Raw genomic sequence first — 17906 nt, forward strand, 5'->3', positions numbered from 1 at the left:
AGAAACATGTTATAACCAGGAAAAGCTCATTCAGGTTAATGTGAATTCCATGTCTCAAAGTGTTATGGAAGAACTGCTATAATTAACAGTCTGTTGGCACTTCCATTATAAACCACATTTCTAAGCAGTTTATAACTCAACTGTTTTTAATGAGAGATTGCTCTTCAGGATTAAACTTGGCATGTATGGTTTAAAACAAAAAAAATTTCCTAAATTCATTAGGGCAGATGTTAGCTGAATCATCATGGTGTTCTGTTTTCCTAGCAGACAGTCTGTTTAACACAATTCACTATCTACGGCTGGTCCTATCAGTCAGTGGAGGCCACAGGTATCTGACTCTGAAAAGTACACCTTCAAAGTAAAAGAGCCATTGGAAATATATCAATAACACCAAAGTGAAAGTAAATGAAAGAAAAGAAAGTATCTTTAAAATTGGTAGAAGGAAGCAGTCCCATATTGAAATTTTGCTTAAATTCAATTGAAACAAACCAGGATGCCTTCAAGCATTTAGATGGAATGCTTCTTGCAGGCAGGAACTATAGTTTCGATTCTTGGGGCCATGGTATTAAGTACGGTTTACTACAATCTTGTTTTCTCCTCAAGGTATACATTTTGGAGTCTTACATTTGATTGTATACAATCTAAGTTTTACCTTGAACAGTTGATAACATTTTAAAATATAATTGATAGCATTAAATCACGTCATGATAATTACATTTAGTTTTATTGAGATATAAGTATTCTACCTTATGACTTCCCAGAACCCTTGAGATTCACATTCAGAGAGTCAAAATGTAGAATAATCAGTATCTAAATTTGATTAGTAAAATAAATTCTGCATGTTAACTATTCCTATTTTAGTTATCTATGCATATTCTGATGAGAAGACAGAAGTATGCTAACGCTTACTAATATTTACTGTAACCGTAATTCACCTAATTTGCTATATGCCAGCCAAAGATCAGGAGATCACAGTCCCATTTTCATACAATTTTAGTGTCTAAATAAAGATTTCTCACTGATAAGGGATGTCCAAGGGCCCATTTCCAAGTTCTATATATACTGTACATAAAATGTGGTAGGAGCCCTGGCCAGGTAGCTCGGTTGGGGCTTTGTCCAGTACACCAAAAGATTACAGGTTCTCTTTCTGGTCAGGGCACATACTTAGGTTTCGGGTTCAATCCCCAGTGGGGGCGACTATGGGAGGCAACCAATCCATGTTTCTCTCTCATATCTCTCTCTCTCCCTTCCTCTCGTTCTAAAAGTCCATTAAAAATATCCTTGGATGAGGAATTTTTTTTAAATGTGGTAGGAGAGGGGGAAATTATGAGAGATTAGAATATCCACCTCAGCATCATATCTATGTTTTCTTGTCTGTTATTGTATGACCCTACACCATTCATGCACATGGGGAACTGGGGAAAGGAGAATAGCCTAATTCATGATTTTAAAAGGTGGATAGGGGCCTGAGGCCTGGCAGATCTTGATTTCTTTAACCAGAAATAAGGTCAGGTACTAGAGGAAGAATGGATATGTTAGCAATTGAGGGTGATCAGAAAAGAGTGCAAGGCAGTCAAGATAAACACAAGTACCTGAGGCAAAGGAGGAGCATCCAGATTAGAGAATAGGGACCTCCCATGTGAAGATTACCAGTGTGGAGGAGAAAAGCAAGGGGGACTGTGGTTCCAGGATTGGGGGTCTTTGGGAAGGGGTTAAGGAGGAGGGAGGGAAAGGTGCCCGGCGAACAGGCCTGCTGCTGAGGGCAGGCACCAGTCAAGACAGGAAGGCTCACCAGCAGTTGAAAAATATCCCCACCTTTCTAGTATCCTAACCAAATGTTGGAAAGCACTAGAATAAATCATCCTTCATGGCTAAATAAACTCCCCCCACTCTAATTCTCTTGAATTGAGCCCACTTCAAAAAAAGTATGATGACAGGAAATAGACCCACATACCAAAAGCAACATTTGATACCCAGGTTGGGTACCAAAAAAGCAGTAAACTTGGCAAGTTCCCTACTTCATCTAGTCTCAAGTAGCTCACTTCTTTTCTCTGTTCTTAAACCCCTTGCAATCACATCATTTAAAAAAATTTTTATAATAAGCAGCCAATTAGATATTTAAATATCAGTTTAGTTTTTCTAACTAAGCAAAATATCAAAATGCTCCTTTAATATCACCATTCAGAAACTTTTAAAACATATGATAAGCCGGGAGAACACTAAACCATGTTTAAAATAACATTAGATACCTCTGAGCTCATAATTAAAATTTTTGCACAGACATTTATAATTGGAATTTGCAACACTGAAATACACCACAAAGTCAAGATAGCTACGTTTGAGGTTTTAGTATGATGATATATGATTCAGTGGCCAAAACCATATGATTGTTTGGTGTATGCTCTCCCTTACCTATAAATGTATTTAAAACATACTTAAAGACCTGAAAACTTATGAAAGATGACAGCTAATAGAACTCCCAAGGGAGTTTTAATTATACTAACGATGTCCAAAGTATCAACTATGAATTTCCCCAAGTCCTAAAAGTTATGGAGGTGGATGGGAAACTAATCAAGCATGATGTACTAAATTGCTTCTAACCCTCCCCTTCCGCCTCCTCCCACCCTCCCCTGTTTTCTTACATTGATTAATTAAAGTAGAAATAATGACCCCATCCTAATGTGCTTATAAATTTTTTATTTTATATGTGATGAGTTTTGCCACAGGAAAACTCTAAATAGGTAAATAAGCTCAAAGGAGATTTTGCAGAGATGATAAATGAATCTTGTTTCTCTCAAAAGTTATCAGGTGTCTAATATTAGCCCTGACATTTCAATGCAGAGTTCACCACAAGTAAGTCCTTCCTCCGATGTTTATATGAAAAGATCATACACTGTCCTTCCTCACTGCAATGACAAAAGCCCAATACTCCAAATGCGCATTATTTTTTACTCTATATACAGCCAGTCTTAAGCATGGGTTTGTGCTTTGGACTCCCCTGTGCCTAACCCAACCTAAGAAAGATTCAGGACCTGATTCTACAAAAGCAACCACTGAGAACAGTAAAGACCATTATTCCCTCTCCCACTGCTGGCAGAGGTCAGCTTCCCTGTCATTAGCCATGTCATAACATAATCGTATTACTACTCCTTATGTGGGCAGATACTGAGCAACAACTGAAAACATCACATCGCTGTAAAAATGAAAAAGTGCCATTTCTTTGTCCTAATTTAGCATAAAATCAGTGAAAACAATCTTCAGAAATGACACTGCAGGAAGAAACTGAAAGGAACTGTTATTACTTGGTCGGTTATATTTAAACTGGTGCTCTGACATCCTCAACTGGTACAAAAAATGGGACTGTATTTTACTACTGAACTCCAATTGTGAGCTCCTGCAACCCAATTTATTTTTGTAACATTCCGTTCAATTAAGGGACACAATGCTACTTAAAATAGTCTTAATTAGATGAAAAAGGACTGGGGTACCCAACTCTCAATGTGTGAAATATCACCATGCTTTAAGTTGCAAGAGGTGAAGACTGTGACTTCCAGCCTACATGCTTCTGTCCAGGCTCTGAGCTACACTGCATTTCAAAGGCTGACCTATATACAGCAACATGCCATCCGTCCGGGCTGTTTGTATAAGAGATCCTTTGCACAGTTGCCATAACCAACATCCTTCGCATTGTTCTCACTTTCTCCCACAATGGGCTATGTAAAAATGGAGGCCAGTTTGCACAGTGATGTGTTCCTAACGTAACGTGCTTTTACAATAGAGCGATACTAGATGAAACTGTTTCCACGAAATTCCTCCTACAGAGTTCATTAACTGAAAATATAAGTGGCATTTTGGCAATCTACAGAGCAGCGGTGCTAGAAAGTGTTAGCAGAGTGAAACCACCACACTTGAGTTTAGAAAAGCTTCAGGAAGAGGGCAGTCATTTTCTCTATTAGGGTCTCTTCTGACATTGAAAAAATGGCATTGGGGAAACTAGTTACAACTGCATGACACTGAAGCCCAGAAAGATACTAGTTCTGCTGGGATTTAGCACACTGACGTTAAAGTGCTGACAGATTTAAAATAAAGATAATTAATTTATTATCTTACCACCCTATTAAAAACAAATAAGCTGACAAAGTGACTGTTTCTCATAATGAACTACATAGTCATTGCACCTCTGAAAGAAAGAGGCAAGGTTTACATTGCAGTCCTGTCTCTTTTAAGGAAGTCTGCTTCAACTCGTTTTTACTAAACGCAGACACAGATTTCTTATTTCATCTCTTCCAAACTTCTGCCCATCCCTCATATCCTTGCAAATCCACTCGAGTCATTGCAAAAATGAAGCTAGTTGACTACATTTGAAGCAATTAAGAATGTGGAGCTGGACAGAAATTTTGTGCCAATGGTAATCATGACGGAGTAAGAAATACTATGCCTGGGCTTTCTGGGGCCTAGAAAACCTACTCGGGACATTTAATATAATCAGGGCTCGGTGACAAATACATTTGATAGACTGCTACACAGAAAAGGGCAGAAGAAAATGTTCTGTAAGAAACATTTCCATGAAGTCTCTTCCTACTGTGACAAGTACATCTTATGACTTTGCATCCTTAAAAATCCATTATTCCCTGGATAAGTTAAATAGAAGACTTGCAACTAGTCTATAGAAAGGGTTACTAATTTGCATTTAAAAAGAACAGTTTGCTCCACATACACCCGGTGACTTAAAAGGAACTTCAGTGAGCTGGTAAAGAAATTCTGAAGACTTTCTAAATTAATTTATTCAATTCGCAGCACAACTCACTAAAATTATTTAAAGCACTTAATTGGAAAATGATTTAATATATTGAAGTAATTCTTGATTTTCTAAAGCATTTGGCTTTTAAATTAAATTGACCCTACTATCACAAGAATGACGACTGAAACGTGTTTCCAAGTCATTACCCTCATTTTGGAGCCTAAAATCACTGATAAATTTAATAAAATGTGTCCAGAATCATTGCCAAAGTGGTTCTGACCTTTTGGTTCGGTTACTACTGTGGAATATATCTTTATCATCCAAAATAGGACTGCTACTTTATTATTAGTAGTAAGCAAAATTAAATGTTACAAACGCAAGAGACTTGCTTATCAAGGCAAAACGGATTTTAGAATAAAAGAACTATGTTACCAACTAATTGTGAAACTTCAGCACAGAAACTTCTCTCTCGCCAAAGTTACCAGTGCCTTCCAACTTGCCCCGGGCTAAAGGGCTCCCTTTCTCCCTTGCCCAGGACTAGATTTCCCTTGTTTCAAACTTGCTTAAACATCACGGGCACGCAGCTCATCCCTGTGACTGGGTCTTGCACTGCACACAGCATTTAGGAGCTTCTCCACGGGGTGAGATCTGCGGTTCACTTAACTCACAGCTGTGTGTGTGTGTGCGTGTGCGTGTGTGTGTGCGCGCGCGTGTGTGTCCCGATTGACCAAGTCTATTGAGTGGTGCAGAACCCAGGGGCTGAAGATGCAGCGCGATAAATACCTCTGTATCACGTTAAAACAAGCTGTTTCATGATGACTCGCCACCGGGCATATGTTAGGAAGTCCCAACGATTTATCCAGTGGAATTCAGCGAGGGGCCAACAGGGAATTGCCTGCAGGGGCTGCGAGTATCAGGCAGGTTTAGCACCGAGCGGGAGCCGCCACCTAAGCCGCTGGCCCAGCGTTTCGGGGAACTCAGCTCTCCCCGCCGACGTCCACCCCGCGGGACAGCTTGGCACGTCCAACAACCCCAAAGCAGCGATGGCCTTGGCCCCACGGCTGCTCGAAGGAGGCCTGTCCCTACACGCCTTCCCTCTCCGGCTGAGAGTTTGCGAAGCCCAAAGAGTAGGACCCTCCCCAAGCACCCGAGGCTGCTCTGCGCTCCGCAGCAGCTCGGGCTGGCGTCCCCACCCTGGGCCGCCCGCAGGGGCAGCCTGGCCCGGGTCCCCCCGCGGCCTTGGCGTCTGGGGTCAAGCAGCTATGGATGCAGCCCAGCCTAGGACCCTGCTCCAGCCCGGAGCCGAGCCGAGCGCGGGAGCTTTGGACGTGAACGCCAAGCGCTCGCCCGGCTGGTAACAAACTTGCAATTTCCGCGCGCACCCCCCAAGCGGAGCTGTCCCCAGACCCGGCTCCCCCGCGGCGCCCCGGCCCGCAGACCCGCGTCCGAACTGCGGGCTCGGCCGCCGGAACGCGTCTGGGAAAACAAAAGAGTTGTGGAGCAATTTTCCCGGCGGGGGGCGGGGGCGTCTCCAGGGTCCCCGCACCCCGACTCCCGGCTGCTCCCCTGGCAACTAATCCCGAGCAGGGAAGCGGTGCCACGAGCCCCCCGCTGCCCGCGAGAGGGAGGTAGGTGAAGAGAAGGGGCTGCAAACAAGCTGAATTCTCAGTCTCTGCCTCGGTTCCCGGACACCAGACACACCCCCAAAGTATACCGTGGTTTTCGCCTAATTTTTTTTTTTGAACGCCCCCCGGCCAACCTAGGCAGGGATCCTTAGTCGCGAACAGCAGGAAGGAAAAAATCCGAGCAGATCGCGTCACTTTCCGCACAACCGCGGCGCGTGACAAGCCCCCGGAGCCGCTCCGCGACACCGACTCCCCGGGCGCACGCGGGGCGGCGGCGGGCGAGCCCAGCGCGCCCGGGACCGGCCTCCGCCGCCCGGCCCGCCGCCGCCCGGCCCCGCCGCCCCCTCCCGGGACCGAGCGGCGAGAACACGGCGGAAACAAAGCAGAGCGTTCACCTTGTTGCAATAGTAGGGGTCCAGGCAGGGAGAAGGTCCCAGACAGGGAGCGTCGGGCGCCGCGGCGGGCTGGGCTGGCGGTGGGTAAAATCTTACGTCCATGTCACTCTCACATCAAGCAACTCCTTTTCTTTTCCGTTTTCAAAAAAAGTGTTCGGCAGAACAAGCTCAGACGGAGCAGAGAGAGGTGTCTGGACTCGGGAGTAAAAGAAACACCTTCCTTCCCTCACATCCGTTTGCGGTTTGTTTAAGAAGAAGAGGAGAAGAGAGAAAAAAAAAAAAAAAAAAGAAAAAAAAAAAAGAGGGGGGAAAAGCGCTCAACTCTCCCCCAAGCCGCGGCGCGCACCCGTCCGCGCCGAGCGCGCAGCCCGCTCCGCGCCTCCCGGCCCCGCCGCCGCCGCCGCCGCCGGGCAGGTAACTTCACGCGCTCATTGTCCCCCCGCCCGTCCCCCCATCCCCGCCTCCCGCGCCCGAGCCGCCCGGCACACGCGCTCGCGCTCGGGCTCTAAGTGCGGGGCGTTTGGGAGTCTCTGAGTTGCTCTGCTTTTAGTTTATTTTCTCCACCTTGGAGGCCTGGGATGGCGTGTGTGTGTGTGTGTGGGGGCGGTGGAATAAGAGGGGGACAGGGCGTGAGGGGCGGTGAGCACCCCGGGCCGGGTGGGGTGCGTGCGCCGCAGGACGCGGGCGGCTCGCGGCCCAATGACTGCGGCTCAGGCCGGGGCTGGAGGCGGGCGGAGCGGGGAAGCGGGAGGAAAGCGCGGCCGGGCCCGGGACGGGGCGGCGGGACCCCAGGGAGCCCCCGCTGTGCCCGGGCTGCGCTCCCCCGGGCGGCGCGCGGTACACAAAGGCGCGAGCGAGCCGGAGCCCCTGGCGGCCGCGGGGCACGGCGGGGAGCGCGCAGCAAGGGGGCGCTGTGGCGCACGACCCCGCCCCCGGCCGCCCGGCCCCACCCCTCGCTCACCGCCCCTCGGCGGCCGTCCCACTTCCATCCCCGCGAACCCCACCTCCCGGTCCGCGGCTTTCCCTACCCCGCGTCTGCGCCCGCATCCCTGCTCCCAGCCCCTGGAAAGGTGACTGTTCCACGCAGCGCCGTTCTTGGGGACCCGGAAACACGCAGAGCGCGCGAACCCTCTGTGCGCTGTGAGTGGGCTGCTGTCCCGGGGACGCAGGGGAACCTCAGGGTGCGGATGAGCCGCTGTTCACTCGGGTCTCCAGCCCTCCCCTGCCGTGATCTGTGCCCCGCGGGAGGGTTGGGGAAGCTAAGGCTGCCTAAGGACTCGCAGAAGAGCACAGGGGTTACCCAGAGGGTAAAGAGGGGAGCAATGATCCGCACACTCGAGAGGGCTAGAGGGGGACCACGTGGGCTGGCCAGCTGCCCATTACGGGATTCTTGTCTTTAATAGTGGGAAGCCCAGCAGTGCTCTCAGAGGTCCGCGGACCCCCTGGAAGCATTGTCCCCATTTCTCTGACTGGTAAGTGGGACGAAGAGATCACCAATCACGTTTTCCCGCCTTGCCTCTTAAACCCCGGTACTTGCAGCGTCGTGTTTCCAGGCGGTCAGGAAAGTTTCGTGTGCCTTGGCCGCTGTCCAACAGATTCGTCATCGAGTCTCTGTCCTTGGTGGGAAGGCCATGCAGGAGTGGGTAATACTGACCTTCTCGGGAGGAAGCACCCCACGCACTAGGCCCCAAGACCCTGAGGAAGAGCCTGGCCTACTTCACCTGTGTCACTTGTTTCTGGCACCAGGAGGATTCTAAGGTGTTGCCGCCCGCACAGCCTCGTAGCGCTCGTCCATCATCAGCTGCTCCGCGACCTTCCCGCAGCTGTATGCTTCTCTGCAGTGGGAGAGCGTCAGTCACGCGCACGCAGGGGAGTCTGGAACAAAATCTACCGAGACAGTGTAGGAAATGTTCAAAGTAACATGCTTAGGCACCTGTTCATGGCTCCTTTAGGTACCTTGAGTTAAGCATTGCTTTCTGCTCCTTACATTTGTCTCTTAAGCCAGTGTTTTCTTTCTTCCCCTCGTCGTTTTATAAATAGCAACAATCCAGCTTTCTCTCTATCTCAAGATCGACATGGTGAAGATTGGTGTAGGAAGAAAGAACTGCAAGAAAAACGAATTCCTCTCCACTAGATTCAGAAGAAATTCCATATTTACGGGCCCTTCAAGGCACACACAAAAAAGTAAGAAATAGAAAATATGCTTTCCCCCTTAATAAAAGTATTTATTTAAAAAATTAAATGAAGTTTTGTTTGTAACTTCAGTGTTCAGAATTTCCAAAGTAGATGCTAAAATGTGCCTTCCGTAATAAAAACAACAACAACCCTTTTAGGTTAAAGTTAAATATTTCTTAAGCTTAAGTTTCTGCCATCGATCTAGCATTTATTACCAACATACTACATCATTTCAAAATACAAATTTTAAAACTCCATTGGAACCCATAACTGCTTTTTTATTTGATGGTCCTGTGAATGTCAGGAAGGTGAAGTGGTTTGGGGTGGGAGCAGTATCATTTTCAACATCTTGACACCTGGGGAAGATAATGACATCTCTACTTTGCTCCACAGACCTTCCACTTTTCTCTATCTTAAGGAAAACCCAAATGCATGGGACCTGTGTGTCCCTCCAGTTAATAAAGGACTTCCACATGCAGTGTATAGAGTAAAAGTGATAGGTTTGTGCATGGAGTGGTGTGATGGCTGAAAATGTGAGCTGTTGACCTAAAAGCTCGTAATCCTAGTCACTCATATATGGAGAGTAGACCCGAAGGTCAATTGGGGTGGGGACGAAAATGGAGTTAATGATTGATCATGCCTACGTGATGAAGTCTCCATAAAAATCCCCGAAGTATCTGAGTCAGGGAGCTTCCTGGTTGGTGAACACACGGAGGTGCTGGGAAAATGTTGGTCCTGAAGAGGGCATGGAAGCTCTGCGCCCCTTCCTATGTACCTTGCCCTAAGCATCTCTTTTTATCTGGATGCTCATCTGTATCCTTTATCACATCCTTTTATAATAAATTAATAAACAGTAAGTAAACTCTTTTCCTGAGTTCTGTGAACAGCTCTAGCAAATTAATGTAACCCAGGAAGGCAGTCTTAGGAAACTCTGATTTATAGCCAAATGGCCAGAAGCCTGGGTAACAGCCTGAACTTGTGATTGGTGTCTGAAGTCGGACGGAGAGCAGTCTTGTTCAGCTGCGCCCTGAACCTGTGGCATCTGATGCTGTCTCCAGGTAGAGAGTGTCAAAATTGAGTTAAATTGTGGGACACCCAGCTGGTGTCACAGGATTGCTTGATGTGGAGAAAAAGCCCACATATCTGGTGTCAGAAGTGTTGTAAGTGTGCTAGTAGTGCGAGAGCAAATGAGACATACAGGAGGAAGGCTCAGTTTCTCCCAACTCAGGTGGGAATGTGAGCGTTAATCCAAAAAAAAAAGGAAAAAAAACAGCTCTAATTCCAGTCAGTCATCCATAGAGAGTAGACCACAAAGACCATCTCAGAGTAATCTGAAAAAATACTCCATTATAATGAGTGTGCTATCAAGAAAAACTTGGGGAAAATTAAGTAGCTAAACCTCTGAGTAAATCTTATGAATTTGGAAGATAAAATAGTAGAGTGACATTATGTTGCTTGTCAGTTTCTAGGACATTCAACCTTGTATCATAGCTAAGTTTACTCATTTATTTGTCCACCATTTATTCTTTCGTACATTATTCAACAAAGACAGATGAGCAGAGCAAAGCACTATGCTTGCTATGTGTTGTGTATAAGTTGACATATAAAAAAAACTAAAACAGTTTCTACTTTAGATGTATTTATAGTCTCCTCCAGAGCAGTATTTCCAACCTTGTCTCATCAGTGGAGTCACCCTAGAAGCTTAAAAAACACTCATTCCTGGGTTCCTCTCCCATAGATTCTGACTTAATCATTTAGAGTAGTGTCTGGGCACAGGAATTTTTTAGTGCTCTCCAGTTGGTTTTAACTTTTAAGAAAGATTGAGAAACACTGGTCTAGAAGGAAAGGTAAGGGGCACAGATGGAATGTTAAAAGCAGGAAATTTTAGTAAATACAGTTTACTGGCTGGATTGATATTTTGTGTTGGCTTTTCCCAGGAGACATTGAGGGTCACCACTCCCAGGACCCCATCATCTGCGCGGCCCTGTTAGAGAAAGAACTGGCAATTTACTCCATTACTCTAACTAAACATAAGTGAATTAGTTTATAGGTCCAGATTACAATTTGGTCATCCGAACTAGGAACTTTATAAACTTTAATTGCCAGAAAATGTGTGTCCGTGAACAAAATATCTCCTTACTAGTACTGAAGTAATAATCTATGAAATGTCTACCATGTCCCAGGCCTGGTCCTAATTTCTTTACATTTAATTTCACTGTTTCATTTAGTTTTACAAATTTCTTTGGAAACCCAAACCAGTAATTACAAACCACACTTAACATTTGATTTTGTTCTCTCAACATTACTTGCCTTCATTTTAATTATAGTTTCATAATTGTTATGTTTTCAACTTTGAAATTATTTGCATTTACCACATTTTATGTTTATTGACTCTTTGTACTATGTAGGTAAGTCCTAAATCTTGTCACAATGCCTCCAAATTACATACAGAATATGTTACTTTACGGAAAATATCCTCTGGACAGTTAATCCCACCCATGATTTATGAGAGTCTTATAAAACTCATTTAGCAACAAAACAAAAAAAATGGCACTTCTTGAGGGCATTTTTGGTTAGATTTTCAAACTAGTTTTTCTTGACAGGTAGAAGTCCTCTACATATTGACTACGGGAATGGAGCATCTTATAGAGGGATTTATTTTGAAATGCCAAAATTAAAACTAAGCTCAAAGCATGACATATTTTATAACTAAATTAATATTCAGTCTTTCACTGGCCTCCTCTTGAATATTAGCTGATGCCTCAATCTCTCCTGTAGAATGAAGCCTCATTTTTTAAGAATCCCATCCATTTAACACCTCCTATGGGCCACATTGTACTACAAGACATCTTGGTATTCATGTATTTACAGGTTACCCTTTGTAACAAGATCATGGGGTGAAATAGCTGTTTGTTTTCTTAGAACTTAACCAACATTGAGTCCTACACATTTTAAAGGTTCGAAAACATCATCAATAGTTTTGATGAGAAATGTTTACTTTTTTTTTTTTCAGCTTCCCAGTTAGAATTTACTGTTGTCCAGAGTTATTCAATATTTTCCTAAAGTAACTTAAACGGAAGATAGAATGATATGCAATATGTAATATAATGCAATGGAAGAACACAGAGCACTGAAGTTTATTTCCTGGGGAGACTAGTGAGAAATGACTAGATTGTAAGTCTTTCAACCAGAAAATAAAGGATTTCAGAATGATGAGGAAAGTTTGAAGGAAATGACATAGGGCCCACAGATACCTCACATGGTACTAAATGAGTCATAAAATGCAGTATTTTTTACATAGTATGGGAAGTGTGCCATGCTTGTACCATTGAGTGTGGTACAGTACTTTGATCTGTAACAATATCCAACATTTGTGGCATAATAGCTATAATAGGACTATTCAGCTATTTTACATGGCAATAATCCAGTTCTCTCTCATCAGGATAAACTGTGAGGACAAATCCTTTCAAAATCAGAATTAGTTCCTTGTAGAAGAGTGAGGCACAATTATCCCTTAAATAGGAGCAGCTGCAACATGGCATCGGCCTGGAGTGTAGCAGTGAAGTGTTTTTCCAATGCAATTAAATGGATTTTTTAATGCAAACTAATATTCTATAAAAAGTCAATTGGAAGGTGGGTAGGTATAGAATTGCTGAGATGAAAGAAACAATCATTTTGCTTATGGGAGTTAATATTCCTGCCTTAATAAATCCTATTTTTGGTGAAAATGGATAATCAAGGCTCATATTTTCCCAAGAAATAGGAACCAGAGTCATACAAAGAAAAGATAATTCTGGTTTACTTGTGTACTCCATGTCTTATTTTGAACTATGTTCATAGCTATGTTTTGTTGTTGTTGTTTTCAAAAAAGATATGGTGAGTCAACAGCAACACTTCAATTTAAACAGGAAAGGTAGCACTTGGATGGAAAAACATAAATATAACTCATAGGACTTACACTAGTCAGCGCCTATGTCCAGAGAGACACAAAGAGGGATGGCAACTTTGTTTTTTTACCACAGAGATGATTAAAGGATTGAAAAATAAGACCTTTAAGAAAGATTAAAGGACTTGTCTAAAGAGGGTAATGCTGAGAGGCAATGTAATATCTTCAAATCTTGTATCTCAAGATTCTTTCCTAAACAAGGAGAGAGCACCTCCACAGAAGATAGGACATGAGGAAATGAATGTAATACTAGAGCGCTGAGGTCTAGTCACATGTGGAAAGAATTTCCCCGGGTGATCTTTAATGCAGTGCCGAAGGAGAGTGGGGGCTCTCCATAGAGCTAATTTTAAAATCTCTGCACCCAATGAAAGTTTGTCAGGTTACCCATGACCCACTGACACCTGTCCTCTTCTTGAAACAAGCCTTCTTTATATATGAAAGACCAAGTGGGCAGAGGGATTGAACTTAACTCTAATTATCTGAAGGGTTTCTGTGCTCGTAAATTTTGGATAGCCTAAAGTGAAGTTCATCCAGACAATGAACCAAGATGTCTCTTGTAGTTCTTTGAAGCCTAATATTTTTTTTTTTTACACATTAGGTTTTGTTCCTGACCATTTTCAAGGAATGTGGTTACAGAGAAAAATAGCAAACATCTGATTCTGCAGGCAAAATTTAAGATGTGATGTAACCTAGGAATTAAAACATGTAATCATTGAATGTTACTTTAAATTAAAAAAGAAAGAGAAAGGGTACTCTTGCATGATGGGGATAGCCTTTCAGGATGATCTCAGAGCCAAAGATGAAAGAAAATACATCCTCTTGCTTCACTATAGTCTATTTTCAAGTGTAGCTTTCATGTCACTAATTCAAAAATCACAGTTTTAAGGCAGAGAGACTCTTCAGCTCCCCTTCAGGCTGATGGCTGCAGTGAATTCCCGCTCCTCCCCTGAAATCTTCTGGCGTTGATTAGGTAGGTGACTCCTCGCCCTCCCCTACCCCGGTTTACAGCAGTTCCTGCACTCGGCCCTGATGAGGCACTCACTGCCTCCTTCCACTGTAAGGCCGCTTACCTTGACCTTTACATAAAGCAATTACCTGTCTGTCTATGTATTGCTTAATGTTTCCATTGAGTTCCTAATGGCGGTCCAATACGTCTGTATTAATATGTTTGATGCTGATTATAAGCTCCTAGAGGGAGAAGATAGAATCTCTTTAAATTGGACTGATGGCCTGTATATCTCAATTCTTTTTAAAAAAAAAATTATTTTAGAGAGAGTAAGGGGGAGAGAGAGAGAGAAACATCGACTGGCTGCCTCCCTAATGCACCGCAACTGGGGATCAAACTGGAAACCCAGATATGTGCTTTGACCAGGAATCGAACCTGCAACCCTTACGTCCATGGATGATGCTCCAACCCACTGAGCCACACTGGCCAGGGCTCAATTCTTTTAAAAGTGCTCTTTGCAAGAAGACAACTTAACTTAGCATATTTTTCCTTGGTCTCAGAAAGAGTGAATTTAAGAAGCTCCTGGTAAAGATTCAAGGCATCATAATATGAAACACCCCTTCTTCAATAAGACAGGTTGGAAAAGAGTTACAATAGTGGTATATTTTCTGTGTACCTCATCTGTATTATTATGGCCAAATAGCACTTTTAATTAAGGAAACCATTATTAAGGGCCTTCTATGGGTTAGGTGCCTTAAGTAACATTATATGTCAGTTCTCGCCGCTCCTGCGCCCTCATCCCCTTGGCTACTGGGGGTTGAAAATTTTATGTTTTCTGTCTGGCCTCCATAAGCAATTCTTACCTCTAAAATAGAAGTTGGCTGGAGAATAAATGGAGAAAACAGGATTTGAAACATAGAGAAGAGTATGAACAAAATCAAAGAGTCTTTCAAAACAAAGAAAAGTTTCAGAACAACTAGATCAAGCAATTGTGTATTTGCTGTAGTTTTCAGGGTGCCTTGGTGGGGGCAGGGGAAATTTGAGGGGATATGAGCAGTGAGGGGAGACACAGAGAGGGAGTTCAGGTCACTGAAACTGTGTCTAACTAAGAGCTGGAGCTTTACCTGGAAGAGATTAGGGAATCTTGATGGACTTTAGTATAGGACCTGACTTTGATATATTTGTATTATAATATTGCACGGACAATGGAATTTTTTCTGTACTCTTTAACCTTAATCCTTATGACATCATTGTAAGGATTCCGTCAGCAATTGCAGGGGCTCATTGCTAAAGGAGACAGCAGGTACTCCTTTTCCTGTGATTTTGTTAATCTGCCATTTTAGTACCTGTGGTATATACAGAAATTCAGAAAAATATTAAACTACACCCTGTGGCCCTCTGTGATCTACCTACCTCCCCAGCCTCATCTTTTCCCATTCTTACAATCCTGCTCCCCTCAGGTGCAACCTCAACGCTTTACATTTCAGCAAATACCAAATTGCTGGGATAGGACCACAGTCCCTTAATCTGAATTCTGAGATTCTAAAAGCTCTGAAAATTTAAAGTTTTTTCATGACACATTTGATAGCAATATCTAGAAGTAACATCTAGTCTAAACTGATGAGAGGCTCTTTATAGCATATATTGATCCTACTCAGTAAATATTCATATGTTTTACTGCAGAAATATTCTGGTTTTGATTAGGGGGTGATTCTTCAAAAGCTGCATCAAGGGGAATATTCAAGGGTGGGCAAAAGTAGTTTACAGTTCTTCATATGGAAAAAGACACGCAGATTATGATTATTAGAAATGCTTTATTAACTCAAAAAGAATGTCCAATGGCATAGTGCTCTTACTTTTGCCCACCCCTGTATGTAATATATGGTATAAGCTTTCAAAAATTCAAAAATTGTGAATTTCAGACACATTTTCCCTGTAGGTTCTCACATAAGAGATTATGGACCTGCACTTGTAGTAACTTAAATTCCCCATGATTTCTGCTGAAGCAAATCCATCAAGAAATAATTTATCTACAATAAAGTCTAGTAATTTTAAATGTACAATTTAATGAGTTTTGAGAAATGTATACAATTGTGAACCACTGCCACAATCATATACAGAATAGCTCCATCAGTTAAAAATGTTCCCTTGGGCCCCTTGGCAGTCAACCCTCCCTCTCAGCCCCCACTGCTCAGAAACCTCTGACCTGATTTGGGTCACTCTAGTTTTGTTTTTTCCAAAATGTAATATCAATGAAAAATTTCAATATATGGTCTTTTATGTCTGATTTCTTTCCCTTAGCATATGTGTTTGAAATTCACCCACATTGTTATGTCTGTTAGTAGCTTGCTCCTTTTCATTGCTGAGTAATGTTCCATTTATGAATATAACACAATATAATTTCTCCATTTGCTAATTGATGGGCATGTGAGTTTCTTCTGGTTTTAACTACTCTGAATAAAGCTGCTGTGAAAACCCAAGTACAGGTATTTGTATGGGCACATGTTTTCATTTCCTTTGGGTAAATATCTAGGAAGGTGAATGCTAGATTATACGGCAAATGGGTATTTAAATTCATAAGAAAATGTCAAACTGATTTCAGAAATGACTCCCCTCTTTCACTTCTACTAGGAATGCATGAGAATATTGGTTGCTTAAAATCCTTGCCAACACTTGGCATTACTAGATGTTTTAAGATTAGCCAGTCTAGTGGGTTTCTAACAATATTTTACAAATTTGCATTTTCCTACTGACTAATGATGGTGAACATCTGTTCATATGTTTCTCATTAGTATATCTCCTTTGATCAAGAACCTACTAAGAGTTTTTGCCTTTGTAAAACTGGGTTGTTTGTCCACTCATTACTGAGTTGTATTAATTTCTTTATATATTCGGGTGTAAGTACTGTATCAGAGTCTACAAAAAAACCCAAAAAAGCTACTAAAACTAATGTTAGTTTAGCAAGGGGGTTAGTATAGCAAGGTGGTCAATATATTTCTATATATGAATAACAAACAATTAGAAATTTTAAAAAGCCCATTTATAATAGCATTAGAAAATTTAGGCATAAGTTCCGTTCAGCAAACACTACTTGAGTGTTAAGTTATATGCTCCAAACTTACAGAAGCTTTTTGGCCCTGGATGGTCATCTGTTTTCATAGTTCCAACTACAACTCATTTTCCAATTCCTCTCAAATCTGTTTCCTTCCTATTTTCTGAGTCCCAGATGCCTATTTCCAACTGTCTACTAGTTATATCTGCCTGTATTTCTTGTCACCCAAACTTGGCATATATGTGTAAATCTTGATGAATACAATACATTTATAAATCACTTCATACTGGAATACATATTTCATTTAATAGTTGTAGGCAATACCCATGGTTAATCATGGCTCTCATCATTTCTTATTTCTCACTTGGACTTTTGCTGTAGCCTCCTTACCTATAATTCAGCATCTATATACCTACCATGACTATCAACCTAGAAGAAACTGAGCACACCGTTCCTCTGCTTAAAAACTTCCAATAGCTTTCTGATGCCCAAACGTACAAAACCGTGTTCTCTCCTGCAAATAAATAGCCACACGTGCTTGCCTTATTTTCAAGAATTTACTCCTAATGTTCCCTTGGCCTAGGAAGAACATCCCACAACTACGTAGCCACATGGCAGATCCTGTTCCTTCAAGGGCCAAATCAACAGATACACTGTGTATTTCTTCATTACTGTGTTGTAATGTCTTGTTTATAAACTCTCCTTTTGTTCTAGATTGTATCTTAATCAGCTTTGTACTTGCAATATCTGGTATAGAAACCAGTACAAAAAAGCTAGTTTTATTAAATATATTGCTTTTGATTAATCTCTTTACCTTTTCACCAAGTCCCCCAAACCCCCCTACCCTCTGAAAGCTAGTTTTGAAGGGGCACTTTTTTTTCTTCTAATTTTGAGGTGTTCTTTCCAATTTTAGGTGCTATTTGGGAATGTCTTTTTTTTTTTTTAATGGTGAATACAGTAGTTTAAAAAAAGATTTAGCTACTTCCTTAGCAGTGGTTTATCTCTCCCTCAGAGAAAACCAGAATG

General features: G+C 42.6%; 1 protein-coding gene across 1 annotated transcript in view; it reads right to left on the bottom strand.

Moving 5' to 3' along the window:
* Positions 1-7039, bottom strand: part of TOX (thymocyte selection associated high mobility group box) — a 271635-nt gene extending 264596 nt beyond the window's left edge. The window contains exon 1 of the mRNA XM_087825391.1: positions 6762-7039. Coding sequence (XP_087681517.1) covers positions 6762-6863 — 102 coding nt within the window. The 5' untranslated portion in view covers positions 6864-7039. The remainder of the gene's footprint in view (positions 1-6761) is intronic.
* Positions 7040-17906: the final 10867 nt, after the last annotated feature.

The sequence above is a fragment of the Miniopterus natalensis genome, chromosome 16, assembly GCF_054644295.1.
Source record: "Miniopterus natalensis isolate mMinNat1 chromosome 16, mMinNat1.hap1, whole genome shotgun sequence".
Taxonomy (NCBI): Eukaryota; Metazoa; Chordata; class Mammalia; order Chiroptera; family Miniopteridae; genus Miniopterus; species Miniopterus natalensis.